This window comes from Zingiber officinale, chromosome 4B, assembly GCF_018446385.1.
Source record: "Zingiber officinale cultivar Zhangliang chromosome 4B, Zo_v1.1, whole genome shotgun sequence".
NCBI classification, from domain to species: Eukaryota; Viridiplantae; Streptophyta; class Magnoliopsida; order Zingiberales; family Zingiberaceae; genus Zingiber; species Zingiber officinale.
The window spans coordinates 68,916,506-68,938,075 of record NC_055993.1 but is presented as its reverse complement, the minus strand read 5'-3'; the positions used below and the strand labels follow the sequence as shown (position 1 = coordinate 68,938,075).

The 21,570-nt window shown below is 33.8% G+C and overlaps 1 protein-coding gene across 1 annotated transcript in view; it reads right to left on the bottom strand.

Annotated features, from left to right (window-relative positions):
- The window catches only part of LOC121975129 (phospholipase D gamma 1-like), a 37,401-nt gene that overhangs the window by 2,882 nt on the left and 12,949 nt on the right, over positions 1–21,570 (bottom strand). Inside the window, exon 7 of the mRNA XM_042526552.1 lies at positions 8,461–8,609. Within this exon, the coding sequence (XP_042382486.1) occupies positions 8,461–8,609 (149 nt within the window). The remainder of the gene's footprint in view (positions 1–8,460; positions 8,610–21,570) is intronic.

Sequence of the window (21,570 nt, the reverse complement as noted above, 5' to 3'; positions counted from 1 at the left end):
CTAGTTAAATGAGTTTACATTGGAGAACATCCAAAATTTGATAATGCTATGCATATAGGATTCCTTGCTCATAGTGGAAGGCATGTCTTTCACTCAGCCATTCACAGTATCATGATTTGAAATCTCATATAGTGCTAAGCAAAATGATCAAAATGTATCATTCCGATAAATCACCAAAACTCAATCTAGTCAATATTGTCAATATATTCTTTCCTTATTCTTCTTTCCTTATTTAGTTTTTATACCTATAAATCCCTAGCTGTAAATCCCTTGATTGCCTCTCATTATTGTTATATTCTTACTATAATTTTGGCTATATTTCTTCCTATTAGACCCAGGATTAAGGGATTTGATAATCTTTGATATCTATATATTATAATTCTCTTAGTAAATAAGACAGGAAATATTTTTCACAAATTCTCTTTTATTTCTTTGTCATTTTCTTTGTCATGGTATCAAAGCCAAAACTCTAAGATCATTTAATCTTGTGTCTTGATTTCTTGTCTAACTCAAAGATCTTAGTGTTTTGTTTTATTCTCATGTTCTTCTAAGTCTGTTTTCTTTGACCTAATCTTGTAGTACTGGTTTCGAGTTGAATCATGTTTGTGGAACGATCTGAACATTTTCTCGTTCCATTTAATAGAAAGAACTATTCTTCCTAGGCATTATAATTTCATATCTTTATCAAGGGAAAGGAATTATGGGATCATATTGATGAGACAAATCCTGCACCTAACAGCGAGAAGGAGAAGGAGAAATATGTGAAATGGGAGGTAAAGGATGCTCAGTTTATGTCTTGGATCCTTAGAAGTGTGGAACACCCCATACTTCTCAATCTCCAGCCAAGAGTTTAAATGGGAACTAGAGTTGAGTTAGCTCAGTCAAAGGAGTATGCCAATCCAACAGTTTTATTCTTCCTTTGGAAACTTTTGGGTTGAGTACACCGATATCGTGTATGCAAGTGTATCTAAAGGGCTCATTGCTATCCAAAGTATGCATGAGACTGGCAAGCGTGACCAATTTTTAATGAAGTTAAGCAGGAAGTTTGAAGCAATTAGGTCCAACCTGATGAACAAAGAACCAATTCCTTAATTGGATATTTGTGTAGGAGAGTTTCTTAGGGAAGAACAATGGCTCATTACACAGGTTGTCCTAGAGCAAAAATCTCAACATTCTACTCCAATTTCTGTTGCCTATGCTGCTCAAAGGAAGTTTAAAGGAGGCAAAGATATGACTAATGTTCAATGCTATAGTTGCAAAGGATTTGAACACATTGCTACTAATTGTACTAAAAAATTCTGCAATTATTATAAGAAACCTGGGCATATCATCAAAGATTGTTCCATTCGGCCTCCAAAGAAATTTGAGATTGCCTACAATGTCTCAGTTGGTTCATCAATGCTCTTAGTCCTGGCCAGTCTTCTATTACTCTTGAAATGGTCCAACAAATGATAGTTTTTGCCCTTTCTGCTTTAGGCCTTTAGGTAATAAAATTTCTAACCCTAAGCCTTGGTATTTTGATTCTGGTGCTTCCAATCACATGACTAACACTACCTTACCTTTAAATAATATTAAAAAATATAAAGGAGATCTCCATATTCATATTGCCAATGGTAATTCCTTACCCATCACAGCTGTTGGTGATATTTTAATCTCTTTAAATACTATTTTTGTGTCTCCTAAGTTGTTCACTAATCTTATATCTGTCGGTCAATTAGTTGACAACAATTGTAACATTCAATTTTCAAATTCCTAGTTGTCTTGTGCAGGATCAAGTGTTTGGGAAGATAATCGCGAAGGGACCTAAAGTGGGACGTCTCTTTCCTTTGTTTCTATCTCCCTCTCTGGTGTCAAATTATGTTGCTTGTAATGCTCTTCAATATGATAATCAGGTGTGGCATAGACGTTTAGGTCACCCTAATTCTCACGTACTTCGAGTCTTGCTTAAATCTGGTTTACTTGGAAATAAAATTTTGACTTCTAATAATGATATTGTTGATTGTGCATCTTGTAAATTTGGTAAAAGCAAAACACTTCCTTTTCCGATGGATAAAAGAAGCACCACCGAACCTTTTGAACTCATACATAGGGTATTACCCCTATAATCTCTCATGAACATTACCGATACTTTGTTACATGTAGTCATGATTTCACTTGCTTTACTTGAGTATATTTTCTTCAGTCTAAAAGTGAGGTATTTTCTATGTTTCAAGTCTTTCATGCTTTACTTGAAACACAAATTTTTGCCAATATGATTCAGGTGGTGAATATATGTCGAATGAATTTTAATTTTTTTTCTTCAAAGTCATGGGATCATTTCATAACGTTCTTGTCCTTTCACTCCACAACAAAACAGTGTGGTTGAATGAAAAAAAATCTTCTTCTTGATGTTGTTCGCACTCTTCTAATTGAGTCTTGTGTTCTTTCTCATTTTGATGTGAAGCTTTGTTTATTACTATTTATTGATTAATAGATTAGCATCTCCTAACTTGAACAGTGATTCTCCCTACTTTCGTTTGCTTGGGCATGCACCACAAAGTATTCCAATCTTCATATTTTTAGATGTATTTGTTTTGTTCATCTTCCTGCACATGAAAGAAATAAACTTACTGTCTGTCAAGTATGCTTTCTAAGGATATGCTAGAACCCAAAAAGGATTTCTTTGCTATAATCCTCATGCCCATCGAACTCGTGTCTCTAGGAATGTCATTTTATTTTTGAAAATTGGCTCTTCTTTTGCACACAACATACCTCGGAATTCCCTTCTCTATATGCTTTACCACATTTTTTGTGTCACCAACACCAGTTCCAAGGTTTAAACCTGGTTATGTTTATCGTAGATGCACTCCTACATCTGATCCTCCTATATGTTTCACTGAGGTTCTTCCACATCTTGTTGCAACTTCGGATCCTATTTCTAATGATCCACCTCCTCTTCGAAGAAGCTCTAGACCTTACAAACTTCCTGAAATGTATGGTTTTTCAAGCCCTGCGGCTATGTCTACTTCTTTGTCTTCTATTTCCATTCCCACTTGTTAAAAAGGCTATGGAACATGTGTATTGGCAACAAGTAATGGAAGCAGAACTTCAAGCACTTGGGGAAAACCATACTTGAGACATTATTTCTTGTCCTCCAAATGTGCCCATTGGTAGTAAGTGGGTCTATACTATGAAACTCAAGTTTGATGGGTCTTTAGATAGATACAAAGCTCGATTGGTTGCTCTTGGCAATAAACAAGAATATGGCCTCAACTACAAAGAAACATTCGCATTGGTTGCTAAGATGACCATGGTGAGAACCATTCTTGCTATTGCATCCTCTGAATCTTGGCCTTTACATTAGTTGGATGTAAAAAATATCTTCCTGAATGGGGATCTTAAGGAAGAGGTTTACGTGAAACTTCCACCTATAAGTCAATGACAACTTCTCATGAAGTTTGCAAGCTAAGACACTCTTTGTATGGGTTGAAGTAGGCACCTAGAGCATGGTTTGAGAAGTTTCGCAGCACCCTTCTCACCTACTCTTTACACAAAGTTATGATTCATCATTTTTCTTTCACAAGATAACCACTGGTATAGTCTTTCTCTTAATCTATGTTGATGATATTATCATCACTTGTAATGACAATGGGCTAATAACTAAGCTTCAAAATATATTGCATAGTACATTTAAAATGACAGATCTTGGGCATCTTACATATTTTTTGGGGCTAGAAGTTCACTCTCGAGATCATGATTTGTTCTTAAATCAATATAAATATATCCAAGATTTCATTGAGCAAGCTAGTTTAAAGGATGCTACTGATATTAATACACCAATGGAGGTGAATGTGAAACACTGAAAAGATGAAGGCGCGCTTTTGCCCGACCCTTTTTTATATAGGCAAACTTGTTGGTAGTCTTATCTACCTAACAATCACAAGGTCTGATATCTCATATGTCCATATAGTTATCAAATTTATGCAATCACCTCGATATCTTCATCTTGTTCGTCGTATTATTCGATACTTAATTGGGTCATCTACTCGTGGGTTGTATTTTCCTACAAAATCTACTCTTCATTTGACTGTGTACAGTGATGTAGATTGGACTAGTTGCCTGGATACTAAGAAGTCTACAACAGACTGGTGTATTTTTCTTGGAGATGCCTTGATTTCCTAGAAGTAAGAAGCAAAATTGTATCTCTAAATCTTTCATGGAAGCTGAATATAGTCATTTCTGTAGCTTGTTTTGAAATTGTATCATTACGTGATCTTTTTTCCGAACTCAGATTTCTTCCACCGAATCCTATGCCACTTCATAGTGAACTATTGTCATTCAAATAGCTGCAAACCCAATATATCATGAACACACAAAGCACATTGAAGTGGACTGTTATTACATTAAGGAGGCCTTTATTCAAGGTGTTATCACCCTTCCTCATAATTTTCAAATAGCTGATGTCTTTACGAAAGTTTTGAAAAACCAACAATACAAGTTTCTCAGTCGCAAATTGATGCTGATAGACTTACATCAATTTGAGGGGGGTTGTCAATACTGTTCCTCGTGATCTTCAAATAGTTGATATCTTTACGAAAGCTTTGAAAAACCGACACAAGTTTGTCAATAGCAAATTGATGCTTATAGACTTACCCGCATCAATTTGAGGGGGAATGTCAATATTGTTCCTCATGATCTTCAAATAGCTGATGTCTTTACAAAAGCTTTAAAAAATTGACACAAGTTTCCCAGTAACAAATTAATGTTGATAGACTTACCCGCATCAATTTGAGAGAGCTTGTCAATATTGTCAATATATTCTTTCCTTATTTAGTTTTGATAGCTATAAATCTCTTGATTGCCTCTCTCATTATTCTTAATGTAATTATTGTTGTATTTCTTCCTATATTAGACCTATGATTAAGGATTTGATAATCCTTAATATCTATATATTATAATTCTCTTAGTGAATGAGATAGAAAACATTTTTCAAAATTTTTTTCTTTTATTTCTTCATTTTCTTTTTCAGATACCCCTCGGCACTAAGGTTTCAAAATCTCAACTCATGCCTTAGTTTCGATCTTTAATGGAAAAATACTATTCTGGTATCGTGTTAATGCTCCAATGCATGATGTCAATGAAAGATTGGAGGTTGAAGAAGGGGATGAAGCAAAAGAAGATGTTATCTATGCTAAATGGTACTGAGTTTCGATAATTTATCAAAATGATATGTTTCAATTGTTTCCTTGGCATAATTCAAGATTTAAAACCATGTTTAATACAAACAATGTCTCCTTCAACTTCAATCCATTATCGGTATTATACATTGAAACATCGACATGATATCAAAATAGTATCATTCCAATCAAAGACCAAAACTTTGGTATGACTCGAGATTTTGAACTTTGCACAATACCAAAGTACATACTTCATTGACCAAGTGAGAAATCAAAGACAAGATATGTGATCTAGATAATATAATTCTCAACTAAAAAAACAATTAAGAAAATGCAGATACAACAACAACCAAGTTTTATCCCATTAAATGCTTATAGAAATCAAAATATAGTAACATTTTATATATATATATATATATGAGAGAAAATACAGAGCACAACAGAAGTGGAATTGAATGACTAAATTTTATAATCAAAACTCATTTTGAAGCATGGGCAGTGGGTATGAAAAAAAAACATTTTTGGAATAATAGTGAATAGCCCATTACAACTTATCCTACAAGGCCTAGCCAAAACAAGTGCAGTCTTCGTGCATAGCTCAATGGTTTGGTGCTAAAAACATTAAATTATAACATTGCTGACAAGATGCAATCATTGGTTCTATGGAGCTAAGAATTAAGACTATGCCATATAGTAATGCTCATTGCATCATGTATTCAAGGGATAACCACATACTACCATTTTACAGGTTGATTTTCAATAGCCCAAATATTTGTTTTTATGTTTAAAAGGTTTGATCTGACTTAATCAATTTATTATTTATAATAAATAACCAAAATTAACATGAAAGATTGGAGGTTGAAGAAGGGGATGAAGCAAAAGGAGATGTTATCTATGCTAAATGGTACTGAGTTTCGATAATTTACCAAAATAATATGTTTCAATTGTTTCCTTGGCATAATTCAAGATTTAAAACCATGTTTGATACAAACAATGTCTCCTTCAACTTCAATCCATTATCGGTATTATACATTGAAACATCGACATGATATCAAAATAGTATCATTCCAATCAAAGACCAAAACTTTGGTATGACTCGAGATTTTGAACTTTGCACAATACCAAAGTACATACTTCATTGACCAAGTGAGAAATCAAAGACAAGATAATATAATTCTCAACTAAAAAAACAATTAAGAAAATGCAGATACAACAACAACCAAGTTTTATCCCATTAAATGTAGACGCTTAAAGAAATCAAAATATAGTAACATTATATATATATATATATATATATATATATATATATATAAATGAGAGAAAATACAGAGCACAACAGAAGTGGAATTGAATGACTAAATTTTATAATCAAAACTCATTTTGAAGCATGGGGAGTGGGTATGAAAAAAAACATTTCTGGAATAGTAGTGAATAGCCCATTACAACTTATCCTACAAGGCCTAGCCAAAACAAGTGCAGTCTTCGTGCATAGCTCAATGGTTTGGTGCTAAAAACATTAAAATATAACATTGCTGACAAGATGCAATCATTGGTTCTATGGAGCTAAGAATTAAGACTATGCCATATAGTAATGCTCATTGCATCATGTATTCAAGGGATAACCACATACTACCATTTTACAGGTTGATTTTCAATAGCCCAAATATTTGTTTTTATGTTTAAAAGGTTTGATCTGACTTAATCAATTTATTATTTATAATAAATAACCAAAATTACAACATGATCCCCTCCTAAATATTTGCTTTTTTTTGGTCAAATGGGTGATCCGACTTTATCAATTTATTATTGATAATAAATAACCAAGATTACAACATGATCCCCTTGTGTATCTCTGCATTGATTATTGTGCACAACCACTGGGATGGTTCTTCAAAGAAAGCCATTCCTCTTCCATTTCCCAGTGCCTCCTTAGCAATTCTGTTTGTGCAGAGATTCCTCTCTATAGTTCCATAACTAATCTTTATTTCCCAATCCTTGTACCAAGAATTTTTTATGCACTCCACCTCACTAACATAGATGGTTGAGCATGGGGCTTTTCCATTGATAATTATGCACACCTCCTAGGAGATTGTTTCAATTATGAGTTTCTTAGATCTCAGACTCCAAGTCCATTCCATCCCATTTTTAATGCTACCTATCTATCCATCCAGTATGGAGGTTGGATTGAGTAAGTGCATGCAACCACCCACATATCTACCAGAGTGATCTCTTAGTATCAATCCAATCCTAGCTCCACTATGAGGTATTAAAGTGGCACGTTTGTATTCAATTTGATAATCCCCTAACAAGGAGCCTTCTAAATTCCATCATAGATTAGAATGGTTTGGGGCATCATCCGTTTCCATAATTCAGACCTGAATTAAATATATTGGCCTAGGTATGTTCTTCTTTACATTTTGCCAACTGAGGTCCTTGCCAATTATTCCTCTTACTTGCGTTAATCTTTGAGTCTGTTAATTTTCCACTCTAATAATTTCTTCCTTAATGGAGGATAATATTTGTATAGCTGACCCCTCAAAGAAACACAAATGATGACCGATTATTTTCTTCCTCCCATTAGTCCCAATTTGAATGTTTCACTTTGTTGACTTCATTGATAACAGCAGCTTCAGGAGTTTCTTTATCGGCCAAGTTAACTTTTGTTTAAAAATGAATCTTTTCTTAAACATCTCTCTCACTTTTCTTGTTCTATATGACATAGAACAAGATAGGGACATAGAACAAGATAGGGAGGAAAATTCTATTTCATACTTGAGCAAGAGAAACATACTGTATAAAAGTTATATGTACTAATTTTTTGTTCTATTTTGTCATCTTTTAGAACTCATATTATGTATTAGCCTTGGAGATGCGAAACATATGGATAAGTTTTCCCTAGTGATACTGAAGGACATGCAGGAAGAACACTAAGCTTGGATTATTTCTTGACCAAGAAAACCATTGAGATATTTCTTCTATGGAATTCTTCATAATTATTTACCAGAAAAATTAATTAGATTGCAGGACTCAATTTGCTCAACCATTAAATGCAACATAGACTGACCTATATTGAGAAAAATACTAAAATAAACTGCAAATACCAACATGGTCCACAGAAGAAAGTAAATAGGGGATATTACAGAAGATACAGCAAAAGGAAAAATGGACTGAACAATTTAGAATTCAAGAGCACATTTCTTATCGGAACAACAGAAGATGAACAAAAACCATTATAGCATGGTAATTTGCAAAATCACCATATATTGATACTGTATATGCCAAGTTAAAGTGCATGGATACTAACCTGCCAAAAAAGAATCCTTTGTGTAGCAGCACCAGTTGGATTACCCTCAGGCCACATAGGAATGACAATATATACAGAGAACCTCTGATTTGCTTTGATTTTGTCTGCTATCTTAAGGGCAATTTCAATAGGTATCAAATTATTAGCACCTGCAAGAAATGAGTAGTAAAAGAATAAATATAATAAACAAATAATTTAATAAATAAGTAGAATTTAAACCACAAAAATAGCATTGGTGTTTAATACAAAAATATTGGTAAATCAAAAAGTCAACTCCCTTGAAAAATATAAATGCACAACATGAATATTAAGGAAAGGAAGTATGCATGGTAAAAGGCTTAAACGGATGCAGAGCTTAGAAATAGAATGGTAATAGTTTTTAAATCAGTATTAATCAGATATTTTCACTGAAAAATATGGAGATTTCAGCTTAATATTTGATAGAACCTCATGCCACCATCTACAACTGCAAGTAAACGTTCATAAAATAATGTCATCATAATTCATTTGAACTTTTTCTCCAGCCAGTAATTGCTTATTTAAGCTTCACATAAATCTTAAGGCACAAAAGTTCCATGGAGAGTTAATTAATAGTTAATGTAAAGGTCATGCAGTCATAGAGGGATACCATTTTTCTTTCATTTAGTTACACCTATATCGGAAGGAACACAATATAAATTGGCACCTTCCAACACAGTTCATCCGATCCATTTCTCACAAAGTCAAAACCCTATCATGGAGTATTGTATTGTAGAGCCCCCATGCATAGATTTTCTTTATTTTTTCCATGATTTTTGTTTTTGTTCAAAGAAACCTATGTGTCTTCCCTTCTCTCCCATGTTGTCTCTTCAAACAGACTAATCAGTCTTGATTAATCTGATGATCTCTGTAGTTAGACAATCCTATTTCAAATGGTTCAAACTTCATTGAGGTACTGGCCATCACAGACGTACTTTTTTCTTTGAACTACATCATACAGGCAGAACAATAGATTGTTTAAAATATGCCAAAAATTTGTAGTTACCAGAAATGTTAAAGTGTATCATATCTAGGAACCATGATGACTTGCTACGAATGAAATTCTTACGATTCTGAAACTAATAAAAAATCCAATAGCAACCAAATTTAACTCTAATTGAAATATAGCCCTTAAATAAACTTAATCTACTGAAATTTGACCTCTATCCATTTTAAACTAAGCCTCACTCATTTAAAAGAAAACAAAGAAAGAAAGATGAATCTTTTGTTACTTAAAAGGAGTAATTTTTTTGCATAGAAATGCATCATCAACGTAGAAAGAGAGCCAGAGGTTTAGGAGGGTGGAATCTAAAGTGTGAAATTGTGAAGTGGAGAGACAGCATCAACAATGAGATGGAGTCAAAACCCAATAACCCAAAAGAACAAATTTCCACAGAAATTAGGAGCCAATTGTGTGGGGTATTTGACAGGGATTGAGAAGAAGGATTATCACAATGAAATCATGTTCCTTCTACTCTTTTCATATGGCATTATTATCTTCCTCTCAATTTCTTCTGTCACATTTATGCCACTGAGGCTCCCAGTTGACAGAAGATGGAATAAATAGTGATTCTTTTATCTCAAACAGTTAAAGGTGAAATATCATGGCAACTATTTCATTTCAATTCTACATGAAATCAAATAAGACAATATTTTGTTAAGGTGAGATATGAAATTGTGTATGTATTATGAATCATTTTATCATGCTTCATTATCAATATTATAATACCTAATCAGATGATTTGATAGCATTCATGATTTGTAAAGCTACGAAATTCAAACCAAATAAGAATTGTAATTTTACAACCTTATCTTCTTTCTAATCTTTCTCTTGTTTTGTCTACCAATATACATAAATATATAAGGCTCCTTGCTCAACTTTTCTAACATTATTACACACACTCCCCATCTTCACAACAGAGAGAGAGTGATGGTTGTTATAGATCTCAAGAGGCATTAAACAATGCCTATTAATAAAATAAGAAAGACTAAATGATAGGTTAGTGAGACAGCAAAAGTAATATGAGATCATAAGACACTAGCACAATTTAGAGGTAGTGGAAAAAGATGACAAAATGGAGGATGAAACATTAACCTAAACTACAAACATAATCCTTTTTCCAGTCTTCCCCCCATTCAAAAAAGAGTAAATCGCTAATGCATGCCAGAAGAAAGGTTGCATCTCATGAAAGAGGTGTAACCTAAAGATTTTAATGAAGTAGGGAAGGGCAGTGCCTCTAATATCTCTTAGGAAAAAGGTGTTACAAAGTATCCAGATAATAAAGTAGGAAGGGCACAAGTGTATGGAGGTAAATCTTCTATTGAAGATTATTCATTTAAGGGCCTTGTGTCTCTTTATATAGACACAAGCAAGCACTCAAGGTGTTACATAATTTAGGTGTCGATATGAACCCAATTCCGGTGGCGAACACAATCATTTCATCTCAGATTAATTGTGTTGGGTTCATATCAACACAATTTTAGTATCAATATAAACCCAATTGATTAATGTTTAATTAATAACAATATATTAACACTAATCTATTCAATTTAAATAATTTATGACATATATCAACATAAGTGTTAATAAAAACATGCAAATATTAATTAACAATGTAAAAATAATACTAATATTAATTTGTATTAAAATATAATAATTGATAGCAATATTAATTTGTTTAATTGCTATGTGATTAGAATTTATAACAACATACCAGTAATTAACAGTAACTAAAATTGAAAAAACTAACATACATTAGTAGTAATTAATATTTGATATAACATAAATAAAACCAGCGAATGAAATATCGTTCTGTGCCGCCCGGCACAGACGGTTTTTACCCTTCCACCGGGAGGGCGAAACCGGCAGTGCTGCCAGAGGCGTCGTAGAGCGCATGAAGCGTCACGGGCGCAGGAGGCGTCGTGACGCAACGTTTTTGGAGCCGCCAGAAGCGTCGCAGGATGCTTCCAGCACCACCGGAAGCGTCGTCGGACGCCTCCGGTGGCGTCCGACGACGCCGAAGGTGTCCGCGGGGAGTCGAAGGAGTTGCGGGCACGCACAAGTGGGCGTCGGACGTTTAGGTTTAGGTTTCGATACAAGATTAATATTCTAATTTAAATAAATCAAACAATTTCTCCTTTTAAGTGTGATATTTGAATGAAACTTTCATTAACCCTAATTAAAATATCCCAATAAAATATAAAAGTATATTTTAAATTTAAAAATAATAAATTTTATAAAATAATATTCTAAAAATTGTTTTTTATGTTTTAAATTTTATTTAAAAATTCTAAAAAATTAAAAAATTCTAATTTTTTTAAAAAAAAAATTAAAAACTTAAACAATTTTATAAAAATTCTAATAAATCAAATTTATATTCTATTTTTTTAATTATTTTGTATTTTTTTTACTATTTTAATGTTTAATTGATATTCTAATTTTTTACTATTTTAAATATATATTATTTAAATTATTAAATAAATAGTTAATTTATATAATTATTATATATAAAATAGTATTTTGTATTAAATTATATAATTATGATTATCTAGACATTGGAGAACTATAAAGAATCAATGTTTCCATCTGATTCAGACCACTTCTTTTAGTATTAGTAAGTTAACATACTATAATGTATCAATTTTAATTCGAGTTATGGATAGATCAATTTTCTTTAAAAATACTATATTTAATTATTTTTCTAACAATATTAAGTTGTTTAATAATGGAGAACTTATATAAATCAATATACAACTTATTTTTAAATTATACACAATAAATATATTTATCTAATAATTACTATATATATATATATATATATATATATATATATTGAAATCATATCGGCACAGCACGATACGATACCGAAATCGTATCATTCCGATCTGGGACTGAAACATCGATATGTGTCGAGATTTTAAACCTTGAATAAAACTAATATCTTAGCTTGATATAAATATTAGTATCAAAGTTAATTGGCATTAAAATATAAATAATTATTTAATAAATAATTGTTAGTTTATTTAATTAATAAAATCATATAAGTTAATAGAAATCATATTTCACCCCCTCGAGTTTATCCTCTCTTTAACATACATCAAAGTTTCGATCACCAACATATCATTCAGTATTTTCAAAATCTTGTCATTTTCATTCTTAACCATTGATAATTTTTTAATAAAGAATGTAGCGTTGCACGTGTGGTGAAGTGTGTGTTTCGTATATAGTCTTGGTATTGTTTTGCATGCATTTTGTTTCATCACATAAGCATATTTTGTATACTTTCATCTATTTTGTATTGTTTTCACTCTTTTAGTTCGAAGAACTACTCTTTACGCTTTTTGATTGATTGGATGCGAAATTGGAGCTTAATTGGAGTAAAAAGGCCTTGGAAAGAGAGTTCATAGCAAGGAACATGCTCTACCCGTATCCCATGACACAGGCGTGTTCACAGCAAGGAACACGCTCTAGCCATATCCCATGACACAAGCGTGTTCCTTCGGCCGAATTTTGACGTGAAATGGAGCAACCACGGAGACCACGCATGGGTTGTTCATGCCCCTCGGCAATGTTGTGCCCCTTATGCTGAAAATTATCTTTGCTAAAAGTACAACACGCCCTGGCCTGAAAATTAGCTTTGCTAAAAGTACAACACGCCCTGGCCGTGCTGTATGGCACAGACGTGTTCATCAACCTAGTGCCCGACACGATCAAGTCATGCCACTAAGCACGGCTGTGTCGGGCATCCTCTTCTGCCGACTTGGAGCAACATGGCCATAGTTCGTGGGCGATGCCCCGACAAATTAGAAAACAAACAACGATTTTGGCTGGTTTTAAGGGCTATAAAAAGCCCTAAGAGGCTCGTGTTTGAGGGGGGAGGTGTTTCCGCATGATAGGGAACCTAGGGGAGTTGTTTCCAAAGAGCCGTCGAAGTTTCCGTCCATCGTAAAGCTGGGAGTTCTTCCGAAGACATCGACGCATACATAACTAAGCATTCTCTTCTCCATTTCTCTTGATTTAGAGTTGTAGAATGTCTTCCTTCTCATCTTTTGGTTGTAACTCCATCTCCATGGAATAGTAGTCTTAATTCAAGGATGAGGGAGTAGCCCGATTAACTTGTTGATGCTAATTTTATATATCTATTCATCTTTCTTTACTATATAATACGTTTATCCATAATCCGACTTTATTATGCATACATGATTATGATACTAACCATACATTTTCATATGCTACAGAACGTGGGGAAGGACCAAAAGGTGAACCCAACTCTCATACCCATAAAGACCGTGGCATGAGGGGTTGTTCACGAAAGTAGTCCAAAGCCTCATGAGGGCACCATTACTATCACAGAACCTAATGGGTTTACGTCGATTTGGCATCACGAAATAAGAGATAGCACCTAGAGGACCATGGGGTCACGTGATAGGGAAACAGTCGCTTTATGAAGACTACCTTGAAAGTAGGCGTTGCGTTTAGGTAAGCACGTCAGTATAATTTCAAAAGTCTATACCAGTTACTCAAGGATAGACCACCTTCATACGTATAAACATTGAGGTAAGAGAGTGAATGATATTTAGGGTGTCAACAGTCATCGTGGCAAAATCAAAATCCTAGAATTGTGTCGAATTTCTCCTAAGACTCCTCATGTTTTCTAGATTCGTTTTCTTTCTTTCACAATGCTCGCGATGTTGATCGTCTAGATAACCTGCTTTGTGATTCTAATTAGTCTCGATTTGTAATCCTCGTAGAATCAATATTTTATTACTTAACAACAACCATGCACTTACGATTTTCGCCCATCATGTGACATTCTTGCACCATCATTATATTATTAGGTGAATTAATAGAGCTAATAATTGTCAGTGAAATAACAATTTCAAATTTTGAAGGTGTATTTTGCTCACTTGCTCATTCTAAAATTTCAGAGTAGTTTTTAAAGGAGGCAAGTTAATTAAACCATCATACCTTCCTTAATCTTGAAACCTCTTAACTTCATCTACGAAACATGTAGGCAAAGGAGAAAGAGATACATTACGGCCTTCGTTGATATGCCCTATGACCTCTTCACCTACCTCTTCTCTCTTAATCCTGTGTGATGCTCTTTCTCTCCGCGAGAGCAAGCACGTCTATGTCTATTCGAGTGGAGAAAGAGAGGCAAGAAAGGAACAATGGCAATGAAGGAAAACAAAAAAGAGAGGACTAAAATGGTGGACACAAGATTAGTGTGTGCGGGGGTGGCATGGAAAATTATCAAAGCAAAGTTTTTTTGAAAAAATTGTGGGGAAATATTATAGACCTTTGATTTTGTCATCTCAAGAGATAAAAAAAATTAAACAAGGTTTTTCGCCACTTTTTCCTTCTTCCTCTCATCAAGAATGGGGAAAGAAGCTCCAAATTGCATTTTTTTGCCCCCCTTGCCATTTCTTCTTCTATCCAAGTGGACAAGAGCATAAAACTATATTTCTCCTCATCGCCTCTATTTAGGCGTAAGGCTCGACTAAGAAAATAGTGTGTTTCAAGCTTGCAATTGATACTTTAGTTGACTAGAAGTTAATTCTAATCAACTGATGCGCTAAATCGATTAGGGAGTCAACTAAGGCAAAATTAGTTGTGAACAGAATGTTTAAATGTTTCTATTCGAGTTTAGTCAGTTGGTCAAACGCCTAATGTAGTTTCAGTCAATGGTCAGTTAACTAATTTACTATTCAAATGAAAATAAGAAGAACATTTGAAGATTTATTGAAAGGAGTCAATTGATGAGTCTTTAATTCAACTGAAATGAATTTGAATCAACTGGATGGATGAACAATTGATTGGAGCTAGCAACTGGCAACAAATAACAGTAATCTAAGTTTCGACTAGCATTAAGCAAAAAAACTAGAAAAAGTTATCCCAACATGGATTGAAGATTATAAATAAAGGCGCAAGAAAAGATCAAAATAATAGAATGTCATATTTCTCAGGTCATTCTACAACTCCACAAAACCTTGCTTGTTTTATTTTATAGTCTTTCATATTTAGAACTTAAGCTTTATACCTTTAGTCCTTAATCATTTATTAATAGCTATTGGCTATTCTTCTTTAATCTTTAATATAAATTGTTTCTCCACCTTTGATAGACAGAAAATTAATGGACTTTTCAGGTGATGATTCACCTTAAGAATCCATAAGCCATAGAATAGGTACAAGTTCAAAACCATATAAATTATTTGTTAGCGCTTGTATTTATCTCTTATAGTGTTTATCTTCTCTATATCCACTACATTTATGTATTTGGATTTGCAAGAGAGACAATTTTCCGATCAAAGTGTTATTCACCCCTCCCCCCACTCCTAGTGATCCTCATATTGATCCTAACAAGTTCCACTTCAAGACTTCAAGTACACTACCTATACTCCTACTCCTCTTCTTCCTCTTCCGCCCACACCAGACTTCTTTCTCCTCTTCCTCCTCTTTGGCCGATCCAATATTGGCATCGACAGAGGCAACATCATATCAAGCTAGCCAAGGACTAAAAGCCTAACTCAACTTGAGATTTTAAATCCTATCATGTAGTTAAAGTTGTTACAAATAAACATAACATAGAGGACCACTCTTTGATATTTTGACAAGGCACACTAGTTTAGCATGAAGCTTGTAAAAATAGTATCAAATTTTTAGGATTAAACATTTTTGTCAACAAATTTGTACATTTAAGATGCATGCATGAGACATTAGACCAAAAAAAAAACCATTGTTTGTTTACTAGAATGCAATTTCGTAGGTTGAATTTTAATTGGCATTTCATTAAAAAAAATCTTTGAGACACATCCATTCACAAGTAACGAATGTAGTTATTTATGTTTTGTCTCCCAACTTAGCATGCCCACCAAAATTTTTTTCTTATTCTTCTATGATATTATGTTGCTGGCCAAAAAGGAAAATCATTTAAATATAGATTTTATCAAACGGTGACCCAACCATATTTAATTTGAGAAACCTATATCCTATGCATGTGGACTTCATTAGGATACATTAGGATATGCAAATCTTCTAACTTGATGAAAAAGAAAAATATTTAGTCCCTAGTTCGATGTTGGCTAATATAACGGTTCAAGAGTTCATATATATCATTTTGAAAGTCTTATAATAAGATCATAGTTTAAAAATCCATTTTGTGTCGACGAAACGAACAAAATTTACTTTTGCCCCCCCCCCTCCCCCAGGCATCGACACTGCGGAGGGGACCTCCATGAGTCGTGGCGAGGCCGCAGTGACCTTCCCAACCTCCGCAGGTCACGGCGGGGGACGCACGTGACTGCGAGGTGAAAAACATACAAAAATAAATAAAATTTAGGTTAATAATTTCAATCAATTCCTAACTAGGATAATCTAAATAGGTTTAATCAAAGTCTAATAAAACTATATATATATATATTATTTATTTATTTACCACACGGCAATGTTCTAAAATTCACTAGGCGTTAGTCGGGCGCCAGACCAGCGCTTAGGCCGCTTAGGAAGGGATTAGATGCCGATAGGCGGATTCCATAGTATCAACATAAATTACATAATAAACCACATTCTACAATTCCAACACAAAAAAAATCAAATTTAAAATGAGTTCAAAATTACATAACTAATAAAATATCACAAATTTATTCTACTTCTTTTTCATAATTTTCAACAACTTGTTCTTCATCGGACACACACTCAATATCATCATTAACCTCCTCTTCTTCTTCGGATGCAAAATCATCCTTGTGAAGTTCTCTCACCTAGATCTTCTTCGGGATTCTATGATGAAATGACGTTTTCAAAAGATAAGGTTTTATCCAACCTTCAATTCAATCGTTTCCAAGTCGATCAGTTAAGGAAAGATCAAACAACAAATCTTCCTTCAAATCAATTTCTCTAGTGTTTTAACTCTCTGATTTCTCATAAATGTGGGCTTCTTCATTTGCTCCGATTTCTCTAACTCTGGTTCCTAGTACGATGAAGATGAAGTTTGGTGCTAATCGCTAGGGCAAGCCAACAAATTGATTTTCTAGTTGGACCAAAGTTTAGGGCTTATAAAACTTAAGCCCAATATAAAAAAAATGTTACATTTCTGTTTTTTTTTAATTGTGCCTTAAATTTAAAAGCTCAAACTAAAAAAAAAAAATCATTAAAACCCTACACTATTTCCGTCAAACCTAGACGATTCAACCGATTAGTCGATGCCTAGGGCTGCCTAATCCCGCCTAGGCTGGACGACTAGCATCTTTTCGATGTGGTTGGCTGGTGCCTAGGCGACTGCTTAGGCCGATTTTTAGAACACTACCACATGGAGGTGCCCTGATCCCGTATTCTTTTTTTTAAAAAAAAAAAAAAAATTTTGGCATTTGTGTATTTTTTTAATATTTAGATTAAATTTTTTATTTTCAATTAATATATTTTATATTTAAAAAATATCAAAAGCATATTAGCACGATAAACTACATCGTTGAGTTATAAACTGAAATTCTGATGGCTCGAAATTTTAAACTATGGTAAAGATAACATAAACTAATATTTTAAAAATTAAGTAAAAATTAATTTAGGATTAACTAAAATATAGATGTAATGATTAGGATCGAGTAGGTTTAATTTAAATTTATTTTATTTTAATCAATTTAAAGAGGAAATTTTGCCTATATATTTAAGAAAAAATAATAATAAAATTCAATGTTAATCATTAAAAAATATAAAAAATCAGTTAAAAACATAAAATTGAAAGAAAAATAACTACAAGAAAACAAAATTGAAAATAAAAAAAAACTCAACCTCGCGCAAGCCCTGTGGCTGGTGCAAGTCTTCCGCAGGGCTCGTAAAGGCCTTTGCGATTGGCCGCGAGACTCATGCGATGCCTCTGTAATGGTCGTGGGACCTCAGGCAGGTCGTGCTGATGTCACCACTGTGCCAGTCAGGGTTACAAATGTCGTTTCGTGCCGCCCGGCACGGGCGGTTTTTACCGTTCCGTAGGGCGGCCGAAACCGGCACGGGGGGCGTCCCCGTCTCGGCGTCGCCGGAGGAGACGCGGGACGCCTCCGTCGGCGCCGGAGGAGACGCAGGACGCCTCCGGCGGCATCCCGCGACGCCTTCGGCACCGAAGGCGTCGTGCGCGACGCCTTCTGCAGCGTCGCGCACGACGACGTCTGCGGCGCCGCCGGACGCCCCTCGCGGGATCGCCCGCGATGGTCGCGGCGCGCGATCTCGCGATCGCGTACTGCGCGTTTTTTTTTTTAAATTTTTTTTTCTGTTTTTAATAAATATTTATTTTATTTAATTAATTTAAAGAATTCCCAAGGAGGATATGTGGAGGATGTGTGATATTTCGAAGAGGCTTTTATAAGCCCTAATTAAATTATCCTAATAAAATAAATAAAAAATATATTTAAAATTAAAATAAATTTTATTAATTAATATTCTGAAAAAATAATATTTTAAATTTCATTTAAAAATTTTAAAAAATATATAATAATTTTTATTTATATTCTAATATATTTTTTATTATTTTAAATTTCATTTAAATTTTTAAAAAAAATTTAAAAAATTCTAAACTTTTTTTTTAAAAAATCTAATAAATTATATTTATATTCTGATATTTTTTTTATTTTTTAAAATTTTTTTACTTGATAGTTTTTATTATTTAAAATATATATTATTTAATTAATAATTAATTAAATAAATAAATAGTTAATTTATATAATTATTATTAATATAAAGTAATATCTTGTATTAATTTATTATTATTATAGATACTTCCATTTTAATTTGAATTATTAATATATCAATTCTATTTAAATAAAATTATTTTTAATTATTTTTTCTAACAATATTAAATTATTCAATAATTGAGAACTTATAATAAATCAATATACAACTTATTTTTATATACACAATAAACATATTTATCTTATAATTACTATAGATAAATAAAAAATACCGAAACTGTATTAGCACGGCACGATACGATACCGAAACCGTACCGTTCCGGTCTGAGACCGAAACCTCGGCACGGGTCGAAATTTTAAACCTTGGTGCCAGTTAGCGAGCAAAATGAGATGTTTAGCTCATGCCACTCGGTACGGCATGGGAATTTAAACCATGCATCATATCAAGCATATTGTTAATGTTGAATGTTTACAAAGTAATAATATGGTGAAATATAATTGATAACAGTCAAAGGAGGGTGGAAATAAAGAGATTATGCATGATGCTATCTTTTATGAATAAGATATAATGATATGCAAGAGTTTTACTAGAAAAACCGATTAAATTCAGAAACTCTTTTGATTTTCTAAAAGAGAGGAATAAATTTACCGTGGTGATGTGAGTTTATCCATTGTTGAGTTGTCACCAGATTCAAGTTTTAACTAACTAATAAATTCATTGTACTTGATATCCCTCCTTGTAACTTTGCAACCAATTGTACAGTGGATCTGTTAGCTAGTATTGGATCCTAAAACTTGCAATTTGTTTTGGAGAGGATAAAAAATTCTTAGACAAATTTCAGTACAAGTATTGGGACCAAATGTCTGAGAGGAAATTAGAACAATTGCAATTTGGTGGCAGATGGTGCTCATCCTCCATGAATGAGGCCTCCAGTCAAAAAGAGCCAACCACGGGAGGGACAATATTATTGCGTACAATGACAGATCTAGGTCATCTTTTCTGGAGGAACTTCACAGGTCCCTGTTGCAGTGGTGGTGTGGGAGGACTCACCAATGTCGAGGTTGCGAGAAGAAGGAAGAGGTTATCATGTGATTTACAATGATCATCACACAGCTTATGCAGATCTATGTAAACAGAAGCCAATAGGATCAATTCTGATTTGGAGTCAGATGACACATGAATTTCAAGATAGATGGCATGGGAAGGTAAATTCCTTGAGGAGACTTCTAGTGTGGGAGGTCATAGTTATGTTCACAATAGAAAATTTGAAGAGGAAAAGATTTTCCTAAGGATGTTGGCGTGGGTCCAAGCAGATTTGGAGGTAAGGTGAGCAGGATAAAAAAATCGAACTCACAGAAGGCTTCAGTAAGAGTAGCTGCTATTGTAGGTCCTGCAAGGGGGATGCCACGAGTTATTGTTGAAAACTAATTAAAACTCTAGCGGCACATAACTAAGCCCAGTGTCAAAAGGCAATGCTACTGTATTTAGGAGGAAGCCTCAGTCCTGCCTCTGGTTGGTGCACAATTAGGGAAAATACACAAGAGGGCAGCTAGGTGGCAGCAAGTGGGACAGCTGCAGGGTGAAGAATTGGTATGTTGATACTGAAGCAACAATACAGAGATGTCAACAAAAGTTCTCTGCTGTCAGAGGGGGATTTTGATGTTGATATCGTACGCTAAAAGTGGAAAAGGAAGGATATGTGGGGGGTTTGTTAGAGTCACAAAGGTGAAGCTCTTGGTGGCTGGGTTCTTGGGAAGCGGCTCAAGCAACCTCTAGGGAGGTGGTGGAAGGGGAGGAAGATTCACTTCCTTGAGGCAAGAAGTGGAACAAGACTGGAATTGATAGATGGACTCTATTTGCGTGAGATAGATGGAAAACTTGGTTCCTTGCAATCAAATGTTGGTGTTTTAGTGGGCACCAATCAAGCAAAATCAAGAACTGATAGATGGACTCAAGGTGTAGCTAGTCGAGTTGCAAGAGGGCGTAGGATGAAACAGTGTAAGATAAAATAAGATATTGAACATTGAATCAGGAACCAGGCTCTAATAATAAATTAATACATCAAGGAAAAGTAATCTTACACTGCAAAAAATAAGCACTCTCACACAAGCAACGTAATTCACAAAAAGAAATTTTATTAATAAAATGATATTCTAACACGGGATTGGTTCCTTTTAGGAACTAATTCAAACAAAATTGAAAACAAATATTCTACAACAAAATGAACTCAATCAAACTAAGAAAGTAAACTAAATTAGGAACAATTCATTATACAGCAAAATGAACTCAATCAAACTAAGTAAGTAAACTAAATTAGGAAAATTTCAAATTAAATTAAACATCTACTAGAATTATGCTACATCCTTAAATAAGATAATTATAAATTTTTAAAACTCCCTAAATTATCCTATCCT